The sequence below is a fragment of the Chionomys nivalis genome, chromosome 3 (assembly GCF_950005125.1).
Source record: "Chionomys nivalis chromosome 3, mChiNiv1.1, whole genome shotgun sequence".
NCBI lineage: Eukaryota > Metazoa > Chordata > Mammalia > Rodentia > Cricetidae > Chionomys > Chionomys nivalis.
Genome location: NC_080088.1, coordinates 57,177,613 through 57,198,627, shown reverse-complemented (window position 1 = coordinate 57,198,627; position 21,015 = coordinate 57,177,613). Strand labels below are relative to the sequence as shown.

General features: G+C 38.3%; 1 protein-coding gene across 2 annotated transcripts in view; it reads right to left on the bottom strand.

Annotated features, from left to right (window-relative positions):
* The window catches only part of Zbtb11 (zinc finger and BTB domain containing 11), a 37,738-nt gene that overhangs the window by 14,160 nt on the left and 2,563 nt on the right, over positions 1 to 21,015 (bottom strand). For both annotated transcript variants that reach the window (XM_057763681.1, XM_057763680.1), the window contains exons 2-6: positions 14,105 to 14,340; positions 12,430 to 12,661; positions 8,850 to 9,691; positions 8,353 to 8,529; positions 4,122 to 4,367 (exon numbers count right to left, since the gene is read on the bottom strand). In XM_057763681.1, the coding sequence (XP_057619664.1) occupies positions 4,122 to 4,367; positions 8,353 to 8,529; positions 8,850 to 9,691; positions 12,430 to 12,661; positions 14,105 to 14,340 (1,733 nt within the window). The remainder of the gene's footprint in view (positions 1 to 4,121; positions 4,368 to 8,352; positions 8,530 to 8,849; positions 9,692 to 12,429; positions 12,662 to 14,104; positions 14,341 to 21,015) is intronic.

Below are 21,015 nucleotides of genomic sequence, written 5' to 3'. Positions count from 1 at the left end.
TGGCAACAAGCTAAGGACATTATAAAGAGATGTCCTACTTGTTCCTTCTATAATCAAACACCGTTGCCTGCAGGGAGTAACCCAAAGGGTACTAAGAGAAATGAAATCTGGCAGATGGATGTGTTCCACTTTATGGAATTTGGTAAATTAAAATATGTACACCACACCATAGACACGTATTCAGGTTTTCAATGGGCTACTGCCCTGAGCTCAGAAAAGGCTGATTCAGTAATCACACATCTATTGGAAGTTATGGCCATCATGGGAATACCTGCACAAATAAAGACAGACAATGGTCCAGCATATGTATCTAAGAAAATGAAACGCTTTTTTGCTTATTATAATATAAAACACATTACAGGTATACCACATAATCCCACAGGTCAGGCAGTTATAGAAAGATCAAATCGTACTATAAAGGATATGCTGAACAAACAGAAAGGGACCGAAAATACCCCCAGAAATAGATTACATAATGCTTTATTGACCTTGAATTTTCTTAACGCTAATGAGAAAGGAACGACAGCAGCAGAAAGACATTGGATAATGGAAAAGTCTGCTGAACTAAATCAACCAAGATGTGCTGACCTCTCAATGGAAGCCAGGAGATGTGCTACGTTGGGGAAGGGGTTTTGCTCTTGTTTCCACAGGAGAAGAAAAATTGTGGATACCATCAAAATTAATAAAGGTTCGATTTGAAGAGGAGAAACCTCTTGGAAAGGAGAAATGACAACTCATCCACAATGATGATATTCCTACAGGTGGTAAGAAAAACATATAGAATGGGGGCAGGGTTCTGTTCTTATCTCCACAGGAAAACACTCATCTTTGAAAAATTCAAGGGATCCTGGATGTTTGGATACTGACAGATGGAAAAATACCTGCCCAATAGGAACTATCAAGAAAACTGAATAAGTTGTGCAAGTAAAATATACTGAACCATATTTCTAAATTTATAGAGCTGGTTTTGAAGTTGGACTCTGGCTCAGTCCCTCTCCAATTCCAAGCCTGTTGGTAAGAGAAAAACCCAGAGTTTCTGGAGTTTCTGTCTCATGTCAAGAGCCATGATAGGGGACAGAAAGAAATATGAGTTTAGAAAACATCTTTGCTTTTCTTCATATCTATCATACTTTTCATTGAATATATCTATCATTCCTTTCATTGAATATATATATATGTGTGTGTGTGTATGTCTATATGATTAATGTTTAAGTTTTTCACAATGAACAATGAGTTTTTCCTCAAGTGACATTTAAAGTTTCCAGGAAGAAGATGGGGCCCCATAACAACGACTCCACCTGGTTGATATGATGTCATGATACTGATAGCGCTACTACAAGACCTGTTTTGGGTACCAGCTGCACAAGACGATCCCAACTTGGTTAGCTGAAATGGTGCACCTCTTATACAACATTCTGGCCAGACCTGCACAAAATACTCAGAGACTATTTGCAATTTTAAAAGACATCGATCTTGAAATTTAACCATCATTTTACTTTCACAGGATCCCCCAGAAAGAACGTCGCCCCCATGACAGCTGGAAGTAACTCTAGAGGACGACGTCCCCTCTCCCAGTAAAGTTTGCCCTTGGGTTTAGGGACATCATTTAGGGGTTGATTATAAATTGGTATATGGTTGAGGGTTGGGGAAGGAATTTTATAATAAGCTTAGGGATCAATAAAAAAAAAAAAAAAAAAAAAAGAGGGATAATAGATTGGTACTTGTTGGTACTTGTGAGTTATTGTTTTGAGACAAATGTATTGGTATCGATTCTTATATATTGATACAAAGTGAAATTATATTGACTATTGTATGCATGCATGTTTCTACCTCTGTTTAAAAACATTTTTTATGTATTGACATATATTGTATTGATATATATTGTATATATTTACCATATTGCAGTGTACATTTCTACCTCTGATTAAGATACTTACATATTGCTTGTGTATTGATATATATTTACCATACTGCAATGTATATTTGTACATGTTTATATTTGGAGTTCATTGTCCTCATTTGTTTCACAGTTGTTTATTGTCTTAGTCTTTAAGTTAGATAGGTATTGAGAATTATATAGATCAATAGTATTCTAAGTTTGTCATTTATAATTAGACTAATCAGGTTCTTTAGATACATAGAGATTATACTCAGTATAGATAGATAATCTTCAACCTCTTCAAAGAGCTGTAGAAAATGGCCTTTAATCTAACTCAGAGTTTTGTGGTAGTGAGACACAATTGCTCCTGGCAACACCGCTCTATTCCCGAGAGAATGTTGAGCACCAAAGACACTCCACCTGGAGCCTTTCTTCTTTGCTGAACTGGCCTTTGGGTAAAGAAATACCCATACCTCAACCACTGACAGAAATACAGAGTATCTGTGAATGGAAAAAACAGGACTGTCATATCCTGCCAAGACAGGGTAAGATAGTTTTGACAAGTTTCTTGCCTTTGAAAATGGTGTGTCAGTTATGTTAGGCCTTAGCCAAAGTTGGTTGCTTCATCGCTGCAAACGTGACCTTGGGTGATTGCCCAGGTAGCTAGTTGTCTCTGTGATTTGTTACATGTTTTGGAAGTTGTTTGATTGCACTTCCTAATTACTCAGGTAACATTATTTCCCTTCTCAGATCTTCGATGGGGTTGAAGACTATATAAATGTAGTTACTTTCGACTCATGACTTAGCCAAGCTATTTATTATATAAGACCTAAGATAGAATAGGATATTTGTACTTATTGTATATAATTTCATAGTAGGTTTAGAACTCTCTTACTTAAATAAAAGGGGGAGGTGTTGCGGGAGGTCCTTCCGCTCCTCCAGCCAATAGCCGCCAAGATACCAGCCCATTGGGGCGTGGTATCTTTCCCTTTAAAAAAAGCGGCCACTTCCCTCCTCTCTCTCTTTACTTCCTGCTCCGGTTCCGGCGACTAGACTTCTTCCCAATTGTGTGCGCAGAGGGCTGTTGTCTGGGACCGTGATCTGTAAGTTTATTCCCCTTTAAATAAATACCACCCTATTAATCACAATTCCAAACTGGTGTGGGATTGTTTATGACTTGCGCCTTCAGCAGGCCCTCCTTGGTTATATAGCCAGCTGAAGGCCATCCTGGGTTACATAAGACCCTGTTCAAGGGGCTGGAGAGATGGCAGATGGCTCAGTGGTTAAGAGCACTGACTGCTCTTCCAGAGGCCCCAGGTTCAATTCCCAGCACCCACATGGCAGGCAGCTCACAACTATCTGAAGATCCAGTTGCAGGGATCTGACATCTTCACACCAATGCCCATAAGAAAAATAAATAAAAAAAGAATAAGAAGAGCTATGGGGCTATAGAGGATGGGGTTCAATGGCTGCAAAGAGAAGGAGGATCAGTCTCCTCCAGGGACCAGTTTCCACATGATGTCCAATCCCAAGTGATCCACCCTAGACACATGCATGTATATATGAGCAGACTTAAATGAACCATTCATATGTATGCATATATATGAATGTAACAACACAGAGACACACAAATATGGATGAGGGGTGCACAGAAAGAGTTGGAGACATGAGGGGGGCAGAGTGATACAGATGCAATGCTCATGTATGGTTTTAAAAAGCTAAAACAAAACTATACTAGTTCCACAACTGTCTGATAATAAATTGTCATGTTCATATGTAAGGCTATCGGTGTTGCTCAAAACTCTTCCATGTTCCAAACAGCCCAAAGCTGGATAATCACAGTATTCTTTAACCAAGAGTTTTGGCTTTTACTTACCCACAATCCTCACCAACAACAAAAAGATAGCTTAGGTAGGACTTTTTTGAGCAGTATTTGCTTATACCATATATTCTTTTTTACTACAGGTAATTTCTACTAAAGGCTAAGGGATGATTGGGGTGATGAATAGGTACTATGGACACCAAAACATTTCAAATAATGACTTCAAGTTAAAGTCTACAACAGTAAATTAAAGACTACAACAGGTGTTCATATTTAATGTAGGCAACGAACCAAAGATAAACTTCCCTAACATTTAACAAGAGTAAAGATGACTTCAGAGAATACATTATCAACCCATGTCATCATTGCAGTTGATTTCCAATCTTCTTTAAATAATGAAATAAATAAATAGGCCCTTACCTGGCATGCATGTGGCTTTACACCTGTGTGCTTTAGCATATGTATTCGAAGAGAGTATAATTTAGGTAATGTCCTTCCACATATAGAACATATAAATTCTCTTTTGGTTCTTCCCTTCTCAGATGATGCTCCTGATGCCTCATTAGATGTGGAATTGGATGAAGATGAAGTAGGTGCATCTTTTCTTGTATGTCGTATAAGGTGTGCTCGCAATGAGGCACTATACTGAAACTGCTTTTTACATAACTAAAAAAGCAAAACAAATGTTCTTCCTATATAAAATGTTAAGTGAAATTTCACATTTCAATTTTCAAATTCTGGTTATAATTATAAATAAACAAATATACAGTTTAAGGTTAATATATATGGTACTGGGAAGATATCTCATCAGAGGTTTAAGTATTTGCAGCACAGAACCACCTACATACTCACAAAAGACAGCCTAGGCCATATGAGACCCTGTCTTAAAAGAAAGATAAAATTTTGAAAAGTACTAGGGACCAGATTATAAAGACAAAAAAGAAAAGACTCTGGAGATAACTAAGTATTTTAAGAGGGCATAATTAAGGTAGGCTTAGGGGCTAGAGAAATGCCTCAGAGGTTAAGAGCATTGGCTGCTCTACCAAAAGTCCTGAGTTCAATTCCCAGAAACCACATGGTGGCTCACAAACATCTATAATGAGATCTGGTGCCCTCTTCTGGCCTGCAGGCATACATGCGGGCAGAACACTGGATATGTAATAAGTAAATAAATCTTAGAGAAGGCTTGAGTTGGATCTTAAAGGAATAGTAGAGTTTGTTATGTTACTTGGGATAGAGGGTTTCTCTGATCTGTTTTAGGGCCTGGGTTTGAATCCTGGCACAACTACCAAGAGACTATACCAGAACACACACAAAAAGTATTATCTATATATCAATAACAAGAATTTTAGGTGGAAATGAAATAGGGACTAGGAAAAGTAGAAAAGTATGATAGTCTTCAGATTTTATCTTATAGTGACTGGGGTTCAGGAAAGCTCTTATGTCTCATAAATTGAAAATATATATGATCACCATATTAAAATTTTTATTTAAAAAACCTAGTAGAATGCATATAAAAGTTGATTCTCTCCACCCTACATGTTATTGATTCCCATCATCCCACTTTAATAATATAGCTATGTCACATTAGTTCATATACGACCAGTTTTATTTGAGACAGGTTTTCCTCTGTAGCCCAGTCTGCCTAGAACTTACCTTGAAGTCTAGGCTGGCCTTAAAACTCCTGACTCTCCTCCTGCCTCAGCCTTGGAATGCTGAGATTATAGAGCCACTGTACTTGGTTATTGGTTATGAACACTATCAAACATGAGCTATGTGATGTACTTTGATCCTTTCCCTTTTTATTCTCTATTTTGCTAATGTCTCTTTATATGTACCAACTGATCACTAAAAATCTTCCCTGCTCTATCTAGTTTTCAACACTGTTCCTTGTCTTCTAATTTTAATTCTTGTCCTTCTGAATTTCACTCTGCTCATCCATGCCACAGATGCAAACTTCAGAACTTCTTGTTATCCAGTATTCTAGGCAAAACCTTCTGCATGTCTTTTTTTTTTTTTAAGACAAGGTCTCTCTGTCTCTCCTCTTTGTAGCCCTGACTTGTCTCAAATTCACAGAAACCCATCTGCTGCTGTTTCTAAATGCTGGGATCTAAGGCGTGTGCCAGCATGCCTTGCTCTAGAGTTCAGCTTTTTAAGATGAAAACATCTGGCTTCTCCCTCCCTTCTTCCTATTCATGCTCTAAAAACATTATTTAAAAATTTCAAAACAGTCTAATCTCCCCATTTATTCCCACTCCTATTTCTATTCAATTGTACATACCAACTTTTCTGAGGTATTTGTTACTATCTAGGTGTTCTTCCATTTATAGTGGGGTCACATCATAATAAATCCATCATAAAGTTAAGTCTTCAAGTTAGATCATTGTTGGAGACCAAATTTTACTTAAAAGCTGCTGTTTTCCTCAATGTGCTTTTGTCCCTTGGTATGCATCTGACACTGTCTTGATTGCTTTTCCCGTTGCTGTGACAAAATACAGGACAAAAGTGACTTAAGGGAAAGTGCTGAGCTGCCTTTCTTCAGAGCTCTGCTTCCTGTGTACCTCATGTGACCATACCCTTACTTCAAGCTCCTGCAGCCTTGATCCCCCTACTGGATGGATGCAGCTCTTCAACTGTGAGCCAGAATAAAGCCTTTTCCCTTCAATTCCTTTTGTTAAGAGCATTTTATCACCTGGATGGTAGTACTGCACTTGGGAGACAGAGGCAAGCAGATCTGGTCTACAAAGCAAGTTCCAGGAGGACAGCCAGAACTATTACACAAAGAAACGCTATCTCAAATCAATCAATCAAAGTTCTAAGGAATGATGAAAAGACCTGTAATATTTAGCATTTAGCATAAAAATCCTATAAATGTTTTTCTTAATTTTTGTATTTATGTTAAGAAGGATTTTTGTCTACATGTATGCATGAACATCACATACATACCTGGTGCCTGCAGAATCAGAAGAGTAAGATCCCCTTACTCTAATGAATGGTTGTTAGCTAACCGTGTGGGTGATGGGAACCAAACCTGAATCCTCCACAGGAGCAACAAGTGCTCAAGGGCTGAACCATCTCTCTAGCCCTGCAGTAGATATTTTTAACATGCACCGTTTGAATCTGAGGGAATGGAATCTATCAATATGGAGGGCTTGATTGTATCTGGTTGTTTAATAATGCAGTTTCTTTTTTATATAAATCACATTTTGTGGACTTCATTTTTTTGAGACAGGTTCTCATTTATATAATTAAGGCTTTCCTTGAACTCACAATCTTCCTACCTCTGCCTCCCATATTGTACACTATCACTCCTCCTTGCTTGTGACAGGTTTTATTATTTTTTATTATCAAGAACTTGAATTCCTCAACCTTTCTTGAAATCTTTTATCCTAAGATCTGTGATATTTCTTTGTATTTCAGAGTAAGACATTTAAAAAACTAACTGGGTAGAAAACAAAACAAAAACCAACTAACTGTGACAGTATATACCTAGCATGTGCAAGACCCATGATGCCATCCTCAGCACCAATCCACACCAGAAGGAGAGAAAGAGACACTGACATGGAGGCAGTAGTTTCTGATATCAACCCAAGGCTCTGGCCAAAAATGTCACTAAGTCTTTTGTTACTGACCTTCAGACTTCTCTGTTTGCAGAGAAAACATTTTAAGATTGGTTAACGGTTTGCATCCTAACTTCATGGGACTTGAGTAAGGAAAGAACTTGAAAGGTTTCAGTTTTTGGTTTGGGATAGATATCTACCCTCAGTGTACACTGTCCCCAAGGACAATTATGATTCCCCCACCCCTCAAAGAGAAGGGAAAATCCCTGGCCAAAGAGTGGTAATGTAATTGTTCTTACTCTCAAATATCAATTCTTGGGACTTGTTCTATAATAAAAATGTGGTTTAATCTCAGCTTTCTCTATTACCAATCTAGTTCAAAATCACTTTATACAATTATTAGTAGAAAGAATTTAGTTGTCTAGGTCTCTTCTTCTGTTACCTTTCCTTTTAATGTCTTTTTTTTTAATTTTTAGATTGATTAATTTTTATGTGTTTTGTTTTGCCTGCCTATGTGTATGTATGTGCATGAAACATGTGCCTATGGGTGGTTGTGAGCCAGCATGAGTTGCTGGGAACCATTACTAGGTCTTCTGAAAGAATAACAAATGTTGCCGGGCGGTGGTGGCGCACGCCTTTAATCCCAGCACTTGGGAGGCAGAGGCAGGCGGATCTCTGTGAGTTCGAGACCAGCCTGGTCTACAAGAGCTAGTTCCAGGACAGCCTCCAAAACCACAGAGAAACCCTGTCTCAAAAACCAAAAAAAAAAAAAAGAGTAACAAATGTTTTTAACTGTTGAGCCATCTCTCTAGGCCCAAGTTTACTATTTGTAAAAACAAACTTTCACTGTCCTTTTCCTAAGGAAGCACAGTTGGAAGAATATTCAGGTGGGGCAAATAAATAACATGAATCAGAATCTTTTAGCCATATAAGAAAGGGATGGGAGTGTGGTTGTGCATGCCTGTTATCCCAGCACTTGAAAGCCTGAATTAGGAGAATTGCTTGGGCTTCAGTACAAGACTTCATATTTTATTTTTAAAAATGTAGTAGAATAACAGAGCTATCAGTTCAGTTAGCTTTCAGGTACTTACCGGACATTTGTAATCTCTAGCTCTTTCATGTTTCAATGTATGCATTATAAAGGCGTATCGTCTTTGAAAAACCATTCCACATTCCCCACATCTATGAGATGTTTCTTCAGTGTTCTCCTTAGCATCCCTCTTGGGCTGTTTCATCTTTTTCCCTCTTTGTACTAATTTTTGGGCCACCTAAGCAGACAGAAAACACAATCTAAGAAAATGCACTTATTATCTCCTGTTTTGAGGCATGCTCTTGCTAGTAGCCCAGGCTGGCCTGGTATTATGTAGCCTAGATTGGCCTCAAACTCACAGAAATCCTTTTGCCTCACATGCAACACCATATGCAGTTTCAGTATCATTTTTAAAGTCATGGGTCATGTTATATATTTGTAATACAATACTTCAAGCACACTCCCTCTCCCATACCATTTTTATTGTAGGCATTAAGTTAATTACTAGAATTCCCTCAAGCTAGAGTGACACAAAAACCAACCTATTTTGTATCATACCTGTTGAACTGCCGACTTAGAAATGGCTTTCCGCTTCTGTAACTTTTTCTCCATGCCCTTGTGTAACCGGATGTAGCCCCCTTCATTAACAGATCGCTGCCTAAGCCTACTTCTGTAAGTATCATCATCTGGGCCTGAGTCTGTCTTTTCTGTGGTCTCAATTAGCGTTTCCTGATCTTTTAAAGGTTGGTCAGGGCTCTGACTATGATCTGAGAAGTCTTTGGCACTGATGTCCTCAGGCAAGATGTCATTTCCTATATCACTGTCCTCTTGAGAAATATTGATTATATTCTCTTTTGAAACTTTAGGATGAACATCAGTAACTGTGCCATCTTCTCTGATGACTGCAGTCTCTGTCTCTGGTTGGATGGTAGTTGTTGCTAAGCTAGCAGTTTCCATTTCAATATGGGGATCAGTTATACATTCCATGGGGGACACACTAGCTTCAGCCTCTGGGGAAACCTGAGGCGCAGGCTCCCGGCCTGGCTCCCCATTCTGTTCTGTTTCTGGTAATTCTCCATTTACCAGTAGTACAATCTCACAATGCCCGAGTTCACTCGACAAAGTTGTGGTTGCTTCATTCCTAGTCACAGGTGGTGCTGTAGTTCCATTGTGCGCTGGTAAGTCCTGAGTAGATGCAACTGTCTGTACTTCACCTTTCTTATACACTGTCAGTTGCTTTTCTTCCATTAGTTTATGTACACTTTCACAAATTTCTAAAACTTCTGACATAAAAAGATGGCGAGCTAAGATAGCTACATCAGCCATGCTACAAAAGTCAAAACTAAGTACAGAGGTATAGGCAAATTCCAGCAAAGGAAGGAAGCTTGCTTTACAAAAACCTGTATGAAACAAGAAAAAAGCAAGAAAAAGTTAATAACCACAAAACGACTTTCTAAGAATAGCACGGATTTGTGACAAAGAAAGAATATAGTGAAAAGCCAACTGTTACCATTATTCTACACTTAGTTACCACTGGATTTTCTCTCATTTCTGGTTGTTGTTAAACAACCCTGACTAACTCACATCCATGAGCTGAGTCTCTACACCACTGTAAAGAAGAAAATAACAGACTTACTACCTCAAGAGCGGTTATAAGGCAGCCATTTTCAAACTGTACTCCTTAGAACCCTGGGGGTTCCTCACTTCCTTTCAAGAAACAGTTGCTGGAGAATAGAGGGTAAAAAAGGGGAGGGGATAGGAAAATGAATAGACAGGGACCAACCAATCTGTCCCCTTACCTCTCTTCACATGTTAAAGATAGTTATATTTTCTAATCATAGTTGACCTATAAAATTTAACTGTACAAAGTATTCTACATGTGCACATTAAAAACAAAGATTTGGAGCCAGTGAGATGACTCACTGGTAAAGGCTCTTGCTAACTGGAGGTCATTTCCTAGAACCCAGTCAGTGAAGGATAACCAATTTCCACAAGTTGTCTTCAGACTTCGACAACTGTGCCTTGCCTGGCACACAAGTGCCCCCACACCTACACCCATACTAAATAAATGTATTTAAAAAACAACCACCTAATTTTGAGCCCAGGGATGTAGATGTAGCTCAGTTGCTAGAATTCTTGATTAGTAGGAAGAAGTGGGTTTGACCTTCTTAACATGTAAAACCAGGTGTGGTGTATCCCTATCCCTGTAATTCTAGCATTCAAAAACTGGAGCAAGGAAGATCAAAGTTCAAAGTCATAGCTTGGGATACATAAGGTTTAAGGCCAGTCTGGGATACATAAAACCTTATCTTCAATTTAAAGCAAGGGTTACTAAATACTTTCTGCAATGTATCAAGTAATAAATACTGCAGGTCATAAGGTATCTAATATAACCACTCTGCTTTGACATTATAGCTGAAAAGGAGATTCAATGGGTAGAGATGCCCAACTTTCATTACAAAAATAGAAAGGAGAATAGATACTGGGCTACAGTTTGCTTATCTTAGTATCCAAGAATAAAATAATTATATCATAATCATTAGTTAATACTATGAAGTATTGGATTGTTATTTTTGTAACAGGGTAAGTTCAATTTGCTTTTCAGTGCTTTACTCTCAGTGGTAATCTTTAATTCATATATATATATGAATATATAATATAGCTAAAATGTAAGAAAAAAGCACTATACAGTGATGACTGTAATACTATTTTCACAAACAGATGGTGATGAAGTTGTATAAGAGTACAAGTAAGGGCTGGAGAGATGGCTCGGTGGTTAAGAGCATTGCCTGCTCTTCCAAAGGTCCTGAGTTCAATTCCAGACTTTTTCTTACCATTTGTAAGCTGTCTCTTCACTGTTTTTTTTCCCTTTGCTTTTCAATGTCAAGAAATTTCATTCATAGATTCTTTCAAAAAGTCCTTGCCTATGTCTGTATCTTGGAAGTATTTCCCCAGTAGTTCAAGTTTCAAGTCTTACATTAAGATCTTTGACCCACTTTTTAATTATTTTGGTAAAAGATATGTATCTAGTGTCATTCTCCTTGAATAAATCCAGTTTGCCCAACACTATGTTAAAGTAGTGTTTTTACCCAATGTCTATTTGTCAAAAGTAAAGTCCTAACTATATGGGTTCATTGCTAGGCCCCTCTACTGTATTCCATTGTCCCCAAAGTCTGGTTTTATGCCAGAACCATGTTTTCTTGTCACTTTGGCTCTGTACTGAAAGACTCTAAATGCATTTGTAAGCCCCCTCAACCCTAAGAAAATGTAAAACTTTAAGAAAAATCTAAAGTCATTTATGATGACTCTCAGTACTTCCCCACCTCCCCTGGGAACCAAGGACATAACAGCTATGCATGCACGTACTGAGATGTTGGAAACTTTCCATCTCCCTGAATAGGGGCATGATAACCCTTAGGTGTTGACTCAGTTACTGATGTTTTGACTTAGTCCCTGGGAAGGGGCAAAGTGACCTTCAGAAGTTTCCCTTTACCTCATCTGATCTGGCAATCACTCTCCAGCTAATTATTGGTAATAGCCTTTTTGAATAAGCCAATCCAATAAGTTAAAAAACAACCTACAGGTCCCCCCCCCCCCCCGTCTCTGTGGCTTTTTGCTTTAAAAGATGGGCTGTAACAGCTGTGGATGTCCTTCATATCCCGAACCTGAAGGACCCTGTCATGACAGAATAAAAAATCCTCTTGCTGTTTGCATCCGCACGAGTGGTCTCGACTGATCCTTGGGTAGGGGGTCTCTCCAGAAGAAAGACATCCTTCGGGGGGTCTTTCAGTACTATAATCTAGTATGGGATTTCCAGCAGAGATCCGAAGATATATTTTTCTACACCTGGTCCCTTAACGTATTCAATTTACAATAATACTGTTAGAGGGTTTTTTCTTTCTTTCTTTTGTTTTGTTTTGAAGGCAGGGTCTTACTATGTAGCTCTGGCTGTCCTGAAACTATGTAGACCAAGCTGACATTGAACCAATGGAGATCTGCCTGCCTCTGCCCCCCAAGTGCTAGGATTAAAATCATGTGTCACTATTCCTGGCTCTGAACTTTTTTTATCTGGAAGATACATGTTTCCCTTTGAGAATATGCTTATTAATAAATAGCAAAGGTATTACAAAAATCTTACCAGAAAGATCCACGACCGCCTCATGACTAGAAACAGCTCCCTTCTCAATAAAAAGATCTCGAAAATATTCACTATTTGCTGACAGAACAGACTTATGAGCTTTGTACTCTTCACCTTCAATTAACAACGTAACATCACAGAATTGGTTGGAAAGCCTCTGTTCATTCAGCTGTTTCAAAACTGCCTGGCAATGTTTTGGAGAAGAACGTTTTACCACTCCTTTGGTGTCAACCTGTCAAAACATGTTTGAGATCAAGAAATGTTATTTAAAAAAAAAAAAAAAAAAAGAGAGAGAGAGAAATGTATTATATATACCCTTAACAAAAATCCATTATTTTTTAACAGGCAAACAGTTTGTTTCTATAATCTTAAGTAAATTACATTACTATTTTCTGTGTTCTAAAAGACTGGATCTCTCTATGTAGTTTTGGCTAACTTAGAACTCACTAAGTAGACCAGTTTTGCCTAGAACTCAGAGCTCCTCCTGCTTCTGCCTTCCAAGTGCTGGATTAAAGGTGTGCACCACCATCCTCAGCCATGCTGTTTTACTTGATCCTAGCCAAAAACTATCCTACTTTTTGTTGCCTCTTCTTTCTGGGCAAAAAGGTTATGATGTATGTATGACACTGATTTAGTAGTCTAAAACAAAACATATGAACAAATCAGCAAACACAACCAAAAGCCTAGCCACGAATTAAAGTATGGTGGCACACACCTTTAATTCTGGGATTCAGAAGCAGGAGGATTTCTGTTGAGTTCTGGATCATCCTGTTTTGCACAGAAAGTTTGAGGACTGCCAAAGATACAATAAAGAGACCCTGTCTCAAAAAGTACAACAAAAACCTAGCAAGGAAGACAGAGATGTAACTCAGATGGTAGAGTGTTCCCTAACATGTATGAAGGCCTAGATTTGATCCCAGCACCTCATAAACCACCATCTGTGGAACACGACTGTAATACCTAAAGGCAGGCGGGATTATCACAACTTCAAGGTCATCCTCACCTATGTAACTATTTCAAGGCCAGCCTTGACTACAAGGAAACCCTGTCTCAAAAACACCCAACAAGCAGAAGTCCTTGTTAGAGTAATTTGCTATGCAACCCACAGCCTAATTCAGAAAAATATTCCATAAACTTGTGCCGGTGCATCATTACAAAAGAGGGGAGGAGTTAAAATCAGGATACTAATTAAGAACAAATAGGATACTATATTAATGGTGAAGAATTATGTTCAATGAAGATTAACAACTAGTATACACTTAGCCCATACAACATAGTAGGCAATCAACATATCTTAAATAAGCTTTACTTTGGAGCAGTGGTTATCAATCTGTGAGTCTCAACCCCCTTGGGGGTCAAAAACCCTTTGAGAGTGGTCACATATCAGATATCCCGCAGATCTGATATTTATATTACCATTTATAACAGTAGCAAAATTACAGTTATGAAGTAGCAACAAACGATTGTTTGTTTATTATTTTTAATTGTTGGGAGTCGCCACAATATGAGGAAGCATATTAAAGGGTCGCAGCATTAGAAGGTTGAGAACTGCTACTTTAGACAAATACAACCCCTTCAGTTTCAGCACTCATAGCCTAACAATGTTACTGACTTGGAAAAACAAACAACCACAAAAAACCTTTAAGACTGAAAGTTGGACAGAAAGCACACTTACAAATACAAGTTCATGTTTAGATACTGGTTTCTTTTTTGAAGACTTGGAGGCTGTGGTTGGAGGTGAAGTGAAGTTGCTCAGGTCATCCTCTGATTCATTACTTTCTTCTCCAGATTCAAGGTCCAACCCCAATTCTTCCAACATTTCTGAAGCATCTGATATTGGACGGGAGCGATCAAGCTTCTCCTGACATTTGCTACACTGTTTTATGTAATCTTTAACTTGTTTTAATATACCTTCAGTCCAAAAACAAAAACAAACAACAAAATTAACATCAAATTTAAGTGTTCCTACTTGACAGTTGAAGAATTTTATGCATACACTAATTTATGTTCAGATGTATATGCAAGCACACTCACACCCATGAAGAATGCAGAGTTAATTCTTCAGAATGTGAGACATATTATCTCAAAAATGTAAGTATATGAATTGTGGTTTGTTTCCACATTGAGACAGACTTTTTTTTACTTATTATCAAGTATTCAATTTCACCTAGCACAAGATGATTATATATCCCTGTCCATTTCTTTGTGGATTACAAGGCATCCATGCAATCAAATAGTTGTAGGCCGGGCGGTGGTGGCGCACGCCTTTAATCCCAGCACTCGGGAGGCAGAGGCAGGCGGATCTCTGGGAGTTCGAGGCCAGCCTGGTCTACAAGAGCTAGTTCCGGGACAGGCACCAAAGCTACAGAGAAACCCTGTCTCGAAAAACCAAAAAAAAAAAAAAAAAAAAAAAAAAAAATCAAATAGTTGTATTTTGTATAATGATGTTTGTGACAGCTATGGACCAAATATATGACAATGATACTATAATATAGCTCATACCATCTAAGTTCATCAAAGTACATTCTATATTCACAAAACCTCAAAATCACCTAATACAGTCCTCAGTACCTATAATATATCCCTGTTGTTAAATACATGAAGCCAATACTCACCTGTCTTGACCTATACAAATAGCTAATATGGCTCAAGCCATAATGAGAAACATTTTTTCCAAATTATTTAAAAAATCCCCAATATACCTCATGCAGAAATAAATCTATTGGGCTAGAGATAGCTCAGCAGTTAAGTGGACCTGAGTTCAGTTCCCAATGGGTCAGATAGCTTACAATTGCCTGTAACATCAACTCTAGTGGATCCCTCTTCTGGCATCTGTTGGCACTCACACATGGCACACAAGTACGTACATATGTACGTATGTACGTACGTACACACGCATGAACACACACATACACAAAAAATCAGGTCTTCTTTTTAAAAAAATTGTTTTTGACTTTAAACCTCTCAGACACTAGCATACAACTCTGTTGGTCTTTATGTCTATGCTTTTGTAAATGTTTTTTGAATAGTTATACTAAACCTTAATCATTTGTGTGTATTTGTGTGTGTGTGTGTATTAATCTGTCTAGTACTGCTTTATAACAGAGCATCAACGATTAGGTCATTTGTAACGAGAATTTATTTGGTCAGTCCTGAAGCTGGGAATCCAAGACTAAGGCCCACATATGAAGGCTGGCCTGCTACTTCGTAACAGCAGAAGATGTGTGGCAATAAGCAGCTAGAGAGGCTGACTCCTGTGTCATTCCAAATCTACTCTCCACAATGAACCTACTTTTGTTATGATATTGCTTTAACAAGACTGCATAGATGAGGCTGGAGAGATGTCTCAGAGGCTAAGAGCACTGGTTATTCTTACAGAGGTTCTGAGTTCAACTGCCAGCGACCACATGGTGGCTCACAATCATCTATAATGAGATCTGGTGACCTCTTCTAGAACTCAGGTATAGATGCAGGCAGCATTATATACATAATAAACAAATAAATCTTTAAAAGAAGCCAATAGTTATGGAATAGTCAACAGAGATTCATAAATTAAGTGTTTTGTGAAAGACACTGGCAAAGGGGAAGGCGGGGCAAGATATAATCAAAATAAAATAAAAATAATGAAAAATTAATTTAAAGTGGGGTGTGAAGGAATGGCTCAGTAGTTAAGAGCACTTACTCAATAGTTAAGAGTTCTTGTAGAGGACCCACGATTGGTTCCCAGTACCCGCATGGGAACTGTAACACGACCATCTGTAACAGGATTCATGCCCTCTTCTGACCTCTGTATCAAATATGCATATACATAACATGCAGACAAAACACTCATACACCTAAATAAATCTTAGGGAAAAAAAACCTAAAAAGGTATTAGGGACTGAGTTCAAGTAGTACTAGAGAAACTTCATCAAAACTTATCTGAATAAGGATGAAAATGGTAAGAAAACTAAGTCCCTATCTACTTCAAGGCCTGAGAACTATTTTACAACTCAACTCTTAGCTCTAACTCCTCAAAGAGGAGGACAAGGAGATGGAAGTCAGGAGTTGCTCTGCCAAGGGGAAATAGAGAAGTCATATACAAAATCAGGTGAAATCTACTTAAATTTGCCTACCTAGTGTTTTCTTAAGTTAGTTCACTATAAGTTCTCTCTTTAAAAAATTCTTTTAAGTGCCAGGTAATGGTTGTGCATGCCCTTAATCACAGTACGCATAAAGGTAGAGGCAGAAGGATCTCTGTGAGTTCAAGGCCAGTATGGTCTACAAGAGCTAGTTCCAGGACAGCCAAGGCTACACAGAGAAATCCTGTCTAGAAACAAACAAATAAACAAAATAACAACAAATTTTTCCTTTAAGAACCATTGCATATCAATTTAAGTGTTTTGACTAGGTGCACCATGTGTGTGCCTTGGTGCCCAAAGAGATCAGAAGAGTCCAGTCCCTTCAAACTAGAGTTACAAATGGTGTGAACCACTGGATAGGTGCTGGGAACTGAACCTGGGTTCTCTGCAAAAGCAACAAATGCTCTTAACCACTGAGCTACCTCTCCAGCCCTAATACACCTTAAAAAAATTCGCTGGGCGGTAGTGGCAGAGGTAGGTGGATTTCTGTGAGTTCAAGGCCAGCCTGGTCTACAAGAGCTAGTTCCAGGACAGGCTCCAAAGCTACAGAAAACCCTATTTCGAAAAACCAAAACTAACTAACTAAATAAATAAATGAACAAGCAAGCAAACAAATAAATAATAAATAAGTTCAACACTGGCTGATGGTATCATATGCCTTTAGACCCAGCCCTCAGGAGGCAGAGGCAGGTGGAGCTCTGAGTCCAAGGCCAGTCTGGTCTATAGAGGGAGTTCCAGGACAGCCACAACTGCCAGGACTGTTATATAAAGAAACCTTGTCCAAAAAAGAGAGAGAGACAGAGTGAGAGACAGAGAGAGACAGAGACAGAGAGAGAGAGAGGGAGGGAGGGAGGGAGGGAGGGAGGGAGGGAGGGAGGGAGGGAGGGAGGGAGGGAGGGAGGAGGGAGGGAGGAAAGGAAGGAAAAGAAAAAAGAAACCTTGTCTTGGGAGGGTGGAGAACCCCAAAGTTCAACTATGGCAAAATTTTTACTCCATATCATGCTGTTAATCTTGCAATTGCTCTTAATATTTTATGTGATGAGAAAAAATACCACAAGAATAGAGTGCTCAATTCCTTGTATGTGTAGATTCCTATGCATAAGAGTAATTTTTACCCATTCTTACCCATTTGAATTAAGACACAATGTCACTCAGTTGTCAGAAGACTTCACAAGGAACTATTCCTACTCTCTTCTCATTTAGAGCTTTTCTTATTGTTCATCAAAAACAGAACTAAGCGTGGTGACGCACACTTTTAATCCCAGCACGCAGGAAGCAGAGAAGGCAGATCTCTGTAAATTTGAAGCCATCCTGATTTACACAGAAAGTTACAGAACAGTCAGAGTTACAGAGACCCTGTCTTAAAATAAAATAAGTAACAGCACAGAAAAATTAACAGTACATTTTATGAAGGCATCTTGTAATCCCTAAGAGCATGTCTTGGGATAAAGGAAGTTAAGATATATAAGCTGGATGCTTTTATGATGTTTCTTCTAAAATAACATTATCCAATAAGAAACTTTTTGTTTTGTTTTGTTTTGTTTTTCGAGACAGGGTTTCTCTGTGGCTTTGGAGCCTGTCCTGGAACTAGCTCTGTAGACCAGGCTGGTCTCGAACTCACAGAGATCCGCCTGCCTCTGCCTCCCGAGTGCTGGGATTAAAGGCGTGCGCCACCATAAACTACATGATGTAAAAATGAGGTTGAAATATTTATATCTATATCGTGCTTAGTCTTTTTGATATTTACATTGTACGCCAAGCATTTACCAAGCTCTAACTGCCAAGAAATCTTCCTTTCCATTTAGGGGAACTGGTTTTAATGCTCTTCAATACAAGATTATTTTCCCACAAAGGTCCTCTGGGTCATAGTTCTTTGACTGTCAAGTTACTAATAAAAGATTGTTCTTGGGCTGCAGAGATGGCTCAGCAGTTAAGAGCACTGGCTTGCTCTTCAGGAGGTCCTGAGTTCAATTCCCAGCACTCACAAGGTGGCTCACAACCATATATGATGCCCTCTTCTGTGAGCAAGGCATGCATGCAAAGAGAGCACTCATAAGTAGAAATAAGTAAATCTTCAAAAAATGTGTTGTTCATAGAGTATAGAAACATAAAAATAAATTTTACATTGAGTACCTTACTTAACCTAAAAATAAAAACCAAAAACAAATGAACAAAAACCAAACTGGGTCTGAAGAAATGAAATGATTCAGACACCCTCATGGTGGCTCATAACTCCCTATAAGTGGTACACAGATATACATGGTGATAAAACATCCATATATCTGAAATAAATAATATATTTATATGTATTTTTAATCAAAAACTTTTGAGTATCAATATGATGTCACAAATAAGAAATTCTGTACCTGACTCCATGTGATGGGTCAGTCATATGTACACTAAAATTATTGTTTAAAACTACCTCAAAGTGGATGGAGATATGGCTCAGGTTAAGAGCATTGACTGTTCTTTCAGATGTTCTGAGTTCAATTCCCAGAAACCACATGGTGGCTCACAACCATCTATAATAAGATTTGATGCCCTCTTCCGGCGTGCAAGTAAAACATGGGGACAGAGCACTATATACATAATAAATAACTTAATCTTTGCCAAAAAATAAACCAGAAAAAACCCTAAAAGCAGCATATATAAACATAACACACATTATAAAACATACATGGCCTTTTAGACTGCATCCTTAAAGTATCTCATTATGCGAACACATAACATATCCTAACTTGAAAAACATCTGAATTAGCCAGGCGGTGGTGGCACACGCCTTTACTGTAACTGGCCTGTAACTCACAGAGATCCACCTGCCTTTGACTCCCAAGTTCTGGGATTAAAGGTGTGTACCACTATGCCTGGTCAGGATTTCTGAACTCTAGTAATATAAATGTTTCAATTTATGATGGGATTATAATCAAAATAATCTCTTTCGAGTTGAAAAATCCTTAAGTGTAATACATGTTTAATTCACCTAATCTATCAAACATCATAGTTTTGTAGTGCATTTTAAAGCATTAGATGTTTACCAGTTTTCACCTGCTAAGAATTTTGATTCATTCTGGATGCATAGAAATCTTATATTAGCATATTCCAGCCCTGGGGGCGGGGGAATCAGAATCATACAGCAGAGGGAAGCAGTACATGAAATTAGTAAAGTAGGATACTGATAAGTCTTTCTCTGTATTTAGACAGAGTCTCACTGGATAGCTCTGGCAAGCCTCAAACTTACTATATAGACCAGGCTGCCTCTGCCTCTCAAGTGGTGGGATCCATTACCTTTAGAACTGTCTTTAATATGTTATAACATACTATACCTTTATATTCAATAAATATCTGCCAAAGCCAATCTGAACAAAATGCAGCTATGACTCTAGTTTACTCTTCAGAATTTCATCTCCTTCAAAATTTAATTCAGATTCCTTGGGGCATGGAGTTGAGATAAGTTCTCCCTCTACAGTCCTGGCACTAAGTGTGTAGATCAGGCTAGCCTCAATGTTGCAGTGAACCTCTTCTGCTTCTTTAACAATGGGATTGGATTGCTAGGATCAAAGGCCTGGCTTGATTCAGATATTTTTTCATTTCATTTATTTGTTTGTCTGTTTGTTTTTAGAGACAAGGTTTCTCTGTGTAACCCTGTCTGTCCTAGAATTCACTCTGTAGACCAGGATGGCCTCAAACTCAGAGATCTGCCTGCTTTTGCTTCCCAAGTGCTAGGATTAAAGGCAGACACCACCACATCTTACTTAATTCGGGCATTTTTTAAAATATGAAACGAAGGCCGCAAAGATGGCTAGCCTGTTGTTCTTGCAGAGGACCAAAGTTTGATTCCCAGAACCCACGTGGTAGCTCACAACCATCCTTAACTCCAGTTCCAGGATCCAATACCTTTTGGCCTCTGTGGGCATCAGTGAGTACACATACAAGCAAAACACCCATACACATAAAATAATCTAAAAAAAAAAAAAAAAAAAGAAAAAGAAAGAAAGAAAGAAATGTAAATAAATAAAAACTGAGAGTAACTCTGGACTGTATCCACAAAGGAATTCTCTAAGGAAGAGAAAGACTACCAAGAGTTTTTAAAATAGCCTTGATTTGGACAAAGTTAATAAACCTAACAAAAATTAGAATTTAGAACAAATGAGATAATGCAACAAATAAAGGCCCTTGCTGCTCAACCTGACTGCTGCAGTACGAAAAGCATGAGCTCCCTATGGCCTGCATATATACACACATACCAATAATAATAATAATAGTAATAATAATAATTGTATTAATTTGACTGGGCAGTGGTGATGCATATCTTTAATCCCAGCACTTGGGCAACAGAATCAGGAGGATTCCTGTGAGTTCAAAGCCAGCCTCTTCTACAAAGAGAGTTCCAGAACAGCCAGAAGTTAGAGAAATCTTGTCTCGAAAAACAAAACAAACAAAAAACTTAGAGGGACTGGAGAGATGG